Source organism: Gouania willdenowi, chromosome 5, assembly GCF_900634775.1.
Source record: "Gouania willdenowi chromosome 5, fGouWil2.1, whole genome shotgun sequence".
Classification (NCBI taxonomy): domain Eukaryota; kingdom Metazoa; phylum Chordata; class Actinopteri; order Blenniiformes; family Gobiesocidae; genus Gouania; species Gouania willdenowi.
The window spans coordinates 2,060,571-2,070,530 of NC_041048.1; the positions used below are offsets into that span (position 1 = coordinate 2,060,571).

At 32.8% G+C, this 9,960-nt stretch overlaps 1 protein-coding gene across 1 annotated transcript; it reads left to right on the top strand.

Annotated features, from left to right (window-relative positions):
- Window positions 1-748: 748 nt before the first annotated feature.
- lsm3 (LSM3 homolog, U6 small nuclear RNA and mRNA degradation associated) lies at window positions 749-5,897 on the top strand. The gene is made up of 4 exons (XM_028446649.1): window positions 749-840; window positions 3,760-3,870; window positions 3,959-4,054; window positions 5,464-5,897. Exons 1-4 carry the CDS (start codon window positions 820-822, stop codon window positions 5,542-5,544), a joined length of 309 nt encoding a protein of 102 aa, XP_028302450.1. The 5' UTR covers window positions 749-819; the 3' UTR covers window positions 5,545-5,897.
- Window positions 5,898-9,960: the final 4,063 nt, after the last annotated feature.

Here is a 9,960-nt window from a genome sequence, read left to right on the forward strand (position 1 = left end):
CAAGCCAAAGATCACTGTTTTATATTTACATTATCTGGCTAATGCTATTAAGCTAGCAGGCACTTTGAAATTAATATACATTTGTAAATAATAATAATAATAATAATAATAATAATAATAATAATAATAATAATAATAATAAATACAGAAGATAAACATATTAAACTAAGATCCATACACCAGCATTTAAAACAATAAATTAGAAAAAATAAATAAATAAAGATTAAATAAAACAATACCTTACATCAATGAAGTTGATAAAGAAAGAAAAAGTTCAGACTATTATTCAAACGTGAATATTATAACTGTTCACATGATTGAGCATGTTATGTACTACCTGGGGCAGCGTTAAGCATAAATATACGGTATAATAACAGTGTAATTAGTGTCAATAACACAATATTGAACTTTTATCTGAAGAAGAAAAAAAAAAGGACTGTTAAATAAACCTTAATTTAAACTCAAGTAAAAACAGAAAGTAGCAAACTGTTGTTAAAATATACTGCAGTGAAAATCTGAAACAGACCAGACAAATATTTGTATAATAAAAAGTACAAGTTGACTAAACATAACGTATTTTTTATTTTTAATAATGTTTTTATCCATTTTCTATTTCATTTTTAATATAACGTAATTTATATATATTTATCAAGTATTTTTGTTATTTCCATCATTTAAAGCTCTACTGCGCCAACATTTATTTATGTGAACAATAGAAATACGTCACATCCGTTTCTTCACGGAAACCCGCTTATTCACAAACCTGGCAACCTACGCACAGCTCAAACACACACTCGTTTCTGACGCACGATCAAAATCATGGCGGACGATGTGGAGCAGGTTAGTGCGGCTGCGTCTCATTCACACTTTATCTAATTAAAAAACACATGTATAGGATACTTTAGAATGGCCAGTATTACACATATTAACTTTTTCTCGTCGTTTGTCGTCTGTTATATGACGTAGTTTGGTAATTTCTCCCGTGAATCCTACTAGCAATTATGCTAGCTGAGTTAGCTTCTTGCAGAAGCCGAAACGTGTTAAATATTTAATTGTAACTGATTTTCAAGTTTACAGACCTATGTAAAATACATGTTTTGTGGTAAATTATTACGAACTTTATTTACTAAATGTTCAAAGTCCGTCCAAAATGTAAATGTTCTTCATGTAATTCAATCATTATGTCTACTTTAAGCTTTATGAAACACATATAAATAATGTTTTCACTTCCCTGACTCCGTTTTTTTGTTTCTACGTTTATATTATTTTGTATATTGTACGTGCAAAGATGATTATATATATTATTAGTGATGTGAATCCTGGGCTAAAGATTCAAATTCAAACCGATTCTCGATTCACGATCGATACTCTTAGTAACAAATGGTGCTAATAAAAACTGATTATGTTCCAGAAAATGCTGCTTTCCAAGGTTCAATCTAGTGATTCTAAAACAGAGGCTAACTTTAGATAAAAAGTTAACATTTATTTTGTTCACCCTGCAAAAAAAAATTAAAAAAAAATCACATAGTAGTTTTAAAAGAATAACAAAAACAGTCAAATATTTCTCAAGTTTCTGTGTCTGCAAAGTTTAGCAATTCAGTATTACAAAAATAAAAGCTCTTACAACAAAAGAAAATAACAAAAAATAAATGTTAAACTGTTAAGTTTCTATTCAAATAAGTAAACAAGAATACACATGTATTAGCTTCAAATGTAAAGATTGAGAACATTTTAATTAAATTTTAGTAGTAATAACATATACAAAGTCTCTATAGTTCCGGACCTCAGACAAACATGACTAAATTTGTTAGGATGGCCTAGTGGTCTAAGGCGCTAGACTTATAGATTTTTCCTTTTTTTCCCCTATTCATTTTAACATATTTAACACGGCAAATTCTACCTTTAAAAATACATATAGAGAAAAAAAGAAACATTTTAGGGTATTTCCTGGGTTAGGGCTAAAATAAAACTGACAGAACTATAGCTAGAAGGACACTAGGGCTGGGTATCGCCGAGTACCTCACAATATATATCACAATATTTTTGCCTGCAATAATGTTGATATTGCGATACGACGATACAGGTATAGTCGATATACTGCAGGAAATTTCATCCGCAATACATCACAATATCTGTGTCGCTGAAGAAATTCAGAATTGATCTACTGCACGGAATCAATTTCACATGAATGACAAAGAAGTAAAACACAGTGTTTACTGTACACTGACTCTTCTTAACACACACTGACCACAACTAGTCACATGTCCTTCTGTTATGTTTAAGTCTTTAAAGGAAGACTGATACAAAATAATGCTTCACCAAAATGTTGTTCATGATGTTTGTGTAAATTAACATAAAATGATTAAAAACAAAATGAATGCAGAAGACAGTCATTTCAGTGCTAATATTATTAACTTCTCTGTAAACATGGACATATATCAGTGCTGAATAAACTTGTTTTATGAAAACTGGAACATTTCACTGCATATGAAAACTAAACATTTCAGTCAGTGCATTACCCTGACATGGATGGTCTCGTCCACCACAACACGCAATGTTTCCCACGGATCTTCTGTAGTTCTGATGAGATGTTAACACACACTGAGCAGGTGGAGCTTCTGCTCTACACGAGAAACGGACGGAGTTTCTCAGGCACATTAAAGTTAAGCAGGCACTGGTGGGATCTGTGTTTAGGAGTCACTGATGATTTGTGTAGTTTTTTGGCAGTTTAAATGGGGTTTCAGGTGGTTTAGGAGCTGTTTAATGCAGCCAGGACGGGAGGAGGAGGGCGGTGCCCCTAATAAACGCTCCCCAGAAACACGTATTCCCCATAAAAAAAGGTTCATTCCTTCTCACAGTGACGCATTTCATGCTGATTCTGTCCATTTGATTTTGTCTGCGATTCCATTAATGTAGATTTTTTTAGGGCCTTATACTTATTTTGTGTAATAGAAAGGATTAAAAAAATAAAATAAATGTTGATGTTTGGCGCATTGATAGACGAAACATCGCGATATATCGCCGTATCGAGATATTTTCACACTCCTAAAGGACACGGGACCGACAGTGACAGAACTTACAGCTTACTGCATGCACACATATATATAAATGGTAAATGGACATGATTTATATAGAGCTTTATCACCACTGAAACAGTCTCAAAGCGCTTTACATATCAGCTCATTCATCCAATCACTCTCACATTCACACACCAGTGGGACAGGACTGCCATGCAAGGCGCTAGTCGACCACTGGGAGCAACTTAGGGTTCAGTGTCTTGCCCAAGGACACTTCGACACATAGTCAGGTACTGGGATCGAACCTCCAACCTCTCGATCAGAGGACGACCCTCTACCACCTCAGGTGGTATACTGCTGAATTGCAGCAGTATCCTTAGAATAGGGGTTTTTTAACTTTGGGGTTGACTGGAAATCAAATAATTAAAAAAATGCACATTAAAATTATTATTTCATTATAAAAAGAAAAAAAATTACATTTTTATTTATTTGTTTTGCATGGAACATTCCACTAGTGCTGAGATGGCTTGAAAAACATCTTTAAAAAATTGATTCTTGACATTTTTGAATCGATTTAGAATTAATAAGAATTACGGACGTGAATCTATTTTTTCCGTCACCTTTAATATTTATATTGTAAATGTCCTGTTGCTTTCTAATGTTAGTCGGCTCTTTAACACTGTTGAGTTTCTTTTATATGATGGATTCACAGTATTGACTCAGCGTTTTCTTTGTTCCACAGCAACCGTCCACCAACACCGTAGAAGAACCTCTGGATCTGATCCGACTGAGTCTGGACGAGAGGATCTACGTGAAGATGAAAAACGACAGAGAACTACGTGGACGGCTCCATGTAAGCAGCTCCGCCGTGTTCACACGTTTCCTCTTTTTGTTACTAAATAACTTTAATAATCTGAGCATTAATGTTGTCTCCTCCTCAGGCCTACGACCAACACCTGAACATGATTCTGGGTGATGTGGAAGAGACGGTGACCACAGTGGAAATAGACGAAGAGACGTATGAGGAGCTCTACAAGGTACAAACCATGTTACGTTCATTACGTTATGGACACACACAATACAAAAGTCAACAACATATACTGTAGTGAAGAAAAAAAAGCTCGTTATATGCGGCCCCCAAAGTAAATGTATTAAATGACTCCAAAAATACACAAAAGCACGACAAAAACATACAAAATACAGCAAAAATTCACAAAACACAACTGCAAAACTCAAAATAACTTCAAAAATGCACAACAATAACAGAAAAATGTACAAAATCATCACAGAAATATGCAAAATGAGAGTAAAATAATCAGAATGACCCCAAAAACTAAAAATGACTGCAGAAATGCAGAGAAATAACACTGTAATTATAAATACAAAGCAAAATGATTAGCAATGCACAAAATTTAAAAAAAATCATCCAAAGAGGCAAGAAAACACAAAATGAGAAATGATATACAAAACATCAAACTAACATTCCCAGAAATATATGAAGCAAAAATACATAAAAAGCCTTTGTTGTTTCCTGTATTAATGCTAAGCTACGCTGACTGATGTTGTGGCCCTTGAGTCAGACAATCATATTTTTGTGGGGCCCTGATGTGACAAAGGTTGCCCATCCCTGCATTAGGGGGTAAAGATTCATCCTGATCAATCAACTGATTGGTTAGGCTCCGATCCAATCACATAAATGGAAGATTAAACCATCGATCAATATCGTCAGTGTAAAACAGTGCAGGCCTTTTCTCTTTTTTTTCTGTTTATTTATTTTTTTTCATAAAAAGAATGAGCTAAATCACCATGGTAACTTACGCTGACCAACCTAACCGGTCGGGACCAGGTTATATAGTGGATCAGACCTGAGCGAGTATTAAAGCTCCGCCTCCTAGTGAGCAGCACTAAACACTGTTGCTCTTTACTGTCATCATGGATATAAATTAATTATATTTGTTTAAGATTATAAACTATTCCTCCTGTGAAGACGCTCGCTCTGCCAGGTTTTAAGGAAGTGCGCAGGTCGTCAGGCTGAAAACACTTGGCTTAAATTAGCGCGTTGTTATCAACCTTCGTAGGACAGCTTCTTTCTGACAGGGAACGTTTGGTTAGTTGAAGCTCGTTAATGGACATTAATCCAGGATTTAATTATCTAGCTTGGTAGCGTAGGCCCTTCGAACGTGTGAAAACTGGAATTAAAGAAGTGCATTTAAACGCTCTGTGGAAGAGGATCAACTACTGAGCAGGTGAAGTCTGCCCCCCTGTGTGCACTGACTGGAGACGCACACAGAAATATATTGTTTATATCAGCTTCAGGTTGCACGCTTTAGGCAATAAATATCACATTAAAAGAAATTAATGATCAAAAAGCCTTAAAAGTGACTAAAATAATGAAAATGACTCCAAAAGACCACACGCCAACATGTTTTTAAATATTTATTTTTAGTCTACGAAGAGGAACATCCCCATGCTGTTTGTCAGAGGAGACGGCGTTGTCCTCGTGGCTCCGCCCCTAAGGGTTGGATAACCCCCTCCACTGGGACCAGTGACTGCTAGGAATGAATATGAGAAAGAAATCATCACAGTTTGAACTTTGTTTGGTAGTTTCTACATCTTTTTTTTGTGCTGAAACCAGTGAAATATTCTTGGTTTGATTTGAAAACATTTGAGCATCAGTTTTTTATACAAACACGTCTGAACACGGAGCTTTTTTTTTCTTTTATTGTTTTTCTTTTTTTTTGTGGAGCTCTTTTGAGTGTGAGAGAATATCATGCTCTCTATTTTTTTTGTTTAATCTTGAAAAAAATCAACATATGTAAAAAAAAAAAAAAATGAAGTCATTTAAGTGTTTTTTGAAAATAAAGTCAACTTGTAATAAAATGGTGTTTTTTTGCATCTTTGCATGTTTACGCATCTATTTTTGGCCATTTTTAATTATTTTATAAATGTAAATAATAATAAAAAACTGATAGTTGATACAGAAATATAAATAATTAAATGTGCAGCAATAATTAGATCATATTTAAAGTGGATTACTCTCATGTTTACTTTGTGTTGTGTCTTTAAGGGAGAAACGAGATGTTTAAAGTTCAGTTGCATCTTTTTGTTCTGCTAATCCGTCTTTTTTTATCCCAGTTGTTCAAAGCAAAGGTCAAAATGTCCGGGTTTCCCAGGGACCCTGAACACATCTAGAGGAACATGTTAATTTAAATAAACGTAACTCTACAAATATTTGCTCTATCAGAGAAATTCCTCCAGTTTCTGAAAAATAATGAGTTTCTCTTTACAACCAGTATCAGATCATTTTACACATGTGAAGGAAATATTAAACATGACACTTTGTTTTGATTATCACATGAGGAAAAGAGAACAGACTTAAGTCCAAGATAGATTGAAAGATACCAAATACTGATGGATTTATTAATAAATATCATCATAAAGATGCTCCTGGATCATCAAACCTTCATGGAAAATCAAGGAGACACTGGGAGAAACTTAGAATGTAGGAAGTTATAAAGTTTTTAGACCTCATCACCTCTGTCTCCATGACAACAGACAGAATAAAGCTCAGAGTCAGCATGGAAACTCTCACATTTATGTATTAATATGTATATTTAATGATTATTTAATGTTCTGTTAGCCTTGAGTTTTTTCCCCATGTTTTAAAATTTCTAGGAGATGTTTGTCATTGTTTCAATGATTGACAGATTCTAAGGTTTACATGACATTTTTCAAGGACAGATTGTTATAATGCATAATAAAGGTCATTTTAGTCTTTGTTATGAAGAGAGAAATTAATTTTTAAACCTTATGAACAATGACAAGTTTATGCTATATTGTATTTTGCCGTTACACGGTAGATTCTGGAAAACGTGGCGTACTTTAACGATGCTGAGGTCGGCACAGTGAATTATTGTTGTTGCTTGAATAATATAATAAGAATGAAGTAATTGTTTTGTTGACATATTTCCCAATTGATAAAAAAATATATATTATAACGCAAACAAAACAAAACCCTGGTAGAATAGTCGGAGGCTCAAAGAGAAAATATCTGCCTCACAAAGTATTAATAAAAAACATAATATACATTCTTAATTACATGTGCTTCAAGCTTACAATTTGAACCTTGAAACATTAAAGAAAAAAAATAATAAAACATTTCTTATTATTTTTCAATGATGCAGCTGAATATTAAGTTTCCAATTAGTTAGAATTTAATACTGAGCTTTTGAGATAAGTTTATTTTATTCTATCTGGTCTGTGGTGTAAAGTGGTCCCTGTGTGCTTTGAAAATCAATATATGAATAAATACATGTATATCTACTGAACGATAAATGTCATTTATTTGACATGTTAGAATTAAATTTGAATCACATTTTATTCCTGAAATCCACCATTTTTTTATTTTTATTTTATTACTTCCTTTAAAAATTGTAAGATGCACTTTAACCACTAGATGGCAGTATAGCCCCACACCACTCACTAGGAAGGAAAACATTCACAGGAAAAAAGGGTTTTTCCTGGTTTTACTTTTTTTTTTACACAATAAAACAAAAACATGAAACATCCACGTTTTCATTTCTATAAAGTGTAAAAACTTCATGAAATGCCATCGCTCATTCTCACTTCTACCTGTAATGACAAATAGCAGTGAATTATTTGGTACATTTAAACACATGATTCCTGTGTTTCTCTTTGAACACAAAGATGATCTAATTGTTCACCATGGTTACACAATAACAGTAGCTTTGAGAAACACTAATGATTCTTTTGAGCCATTAAAATAACCTGAAAATGTTTCAGCAGTAAATTACCCTGAAGTGCATTTCCAGCCGACATTTTTCAGGTTTTTTTTTACTGAAACAACCCGAATGAACAGCAGAGGTGAAAGTAATAGATTACTCACGTTACTGTAATTAAGTTGCTTTTTTAGGTGCTTGAACTTTTTTGAATATACAGTATTTCTATATCAGTAATTTTACTTGTACTTAAGCAAGTTTCAATAAGTAATTTGTTCCATTTCTACACCAACCATTACTGAGTAAATTATGATTTTTTTGTGATTATTTTTAACATATTTTAACACAATCCATGTGTTGTTTCATTTCTGATCAAAACCACTTTCTATGGTTGTGGTTTCTACCTATTATGTTGTTATACACATGGTACATTTTATTTATACTTAGGCTGAGATTTTAGTTTTAGATTTATTATTTTGAATTGAATTTATTGGTGTTCTTATATTTGTATTTGGTAATTGAAAATTACCAAATACAAGTTATTTTTTTCTCTCCTAGGTTATTAATACAGCACTAATGACACGTACGTCATTTCATCACAATGTCAACGATGTGCAGTCGACCTTTTTTGGAGCCAAAATGTCAAGGTCAAGGTTGCATTAAGTGTCAAAAACCAAAATTTTCCATATCTCTACAAATATTTATCGTATAAGTTTGATGCTTACATTTATGAAAAGTTCATCTCAACTGGAGTATTTTATTTATTTGAACCAACACTGTACGACCTACCAGTAAAAAGATCAGTAGGGGTCAAAGTTCATTATAACTTGGCCACAAAGTTATTGAACAACATTTCCTTTCAATGTGTGACCTTGACCTTTGCTCAAGGTCAATGTCAGTCTTCTGTTTTTCCTGCATTATTACTTTTAATCAAATTAGTAAAAATAACAAACTTGTCAACAAATCCAGATACAGGTTGTTTTTTTTTCCATTTTCAAATACCAAATACATGTTCACCTTGTGAAGATTTGACATGTAAGAAAATCATGGCCAACAACACATTTGATGTAATTAGATCCTGAGATATTCATAAAATATCTGATCTTTTATTTCCTCTTATAACACATTATTATTTTCATTATGTTCAATGTGGTTATAAGTCAAGCTACAATAGCCTCATGGAAATCATTTTCAATATTAGCGAGTGGTGAAATAAAAATGAAGAAGTCACATAAAGAAAAAATGTTTTATATCCTAAGAAGGGTTAACATTCATACAATAATTTAAAACAGAGATTAGATGTTATCTTACATTCCCACGTGCAGTTATGTGCCAATGGAAAAAAAAAAATATATATATGTATATATATATATATTTTTTTTTTTTCATATTTCCAGAGCGTGTCATCTAAGAACCAGTGCATATCTGTGACTAATTATTAGTGATGTGAACAGTCTATGTTCATAACTCTAAGCTGATCACATTACAGGGAGCTGAGACATATGTTAAGTAGTTTACTGAACATGTTCCAGACCCAAACAAACACTGACTTTGACTATTTAGAGGAGCTGACATGTTTTTCTATATTATCAGAGAGTAGGTGGAGCTATATTACTGTACTATATTTATTTTTCTATGTGATGGAGTTCCTGAGATATTGGACGCGGAAAATGGAAGAAAAATAAGGACGAGCTAAAATCAACACACAGACACACCCACCACTAAACTGTCCGTATCTCCAAAAGTATTTAATTGATCAAACTAAAATTATACAGTGTGACTATTGAATAATCACAGTTGTTAAAATGTCAACATTTTTTGAGACTGAAGTGTGTGGGATGTCCTGAAAATGAGCTGGAATGACATGAAATCATTTTGGAAAACAGTGGAAATGGTTCATTCCTAATTAGTCTATAGTATCTATATATCTATCTATATATCTTTGTTTTAATTTAATGGATTTTTGTAATTTAGTGTTTTTTGGAGTCATTTTGTGTTTTTTTGTTGCCTTTTTGTATATTTTTCTGTCATCTTCATGATTTTGTGTATTTTTCATTTTATTTTATTTATTTTTTTTTTTTTGCTGCTTCTGTATATTTTTCTGCTATAATGGTTTATCCATTATTCTTTAGCTGGGACTGGTTGGTGCTGTAATTGTTGTAAATAAATTCTAGTTAAAAACCTAGTTTACTTTCAAAACAGCA

What these genes read in the sequence shown, in the direction of transcription:
- lsm3 (XM_028446649.1), top strand. Translation starts at nt 820, where the DNA reads ATGGCGGACGATGTGGAGCAG. An exon ending in AACTACGTGGACGGCTCCAT is followed by an intron (nt 3,871 to 3,958) that starts GTAAGCAGCTCC and finishes TCTCCTCCTCAG; the next exon opens with GCCTACGACCAACACCTGAA. An exon ending in CGTATGAGGAGCTCTACAAG is followed by an intron (nt 4,055 to 5,463) that starts GTACAAACCATG and finishes ATTTATTTTTAG; the next exon opens with TCTACGAAGAGGAACATCCC.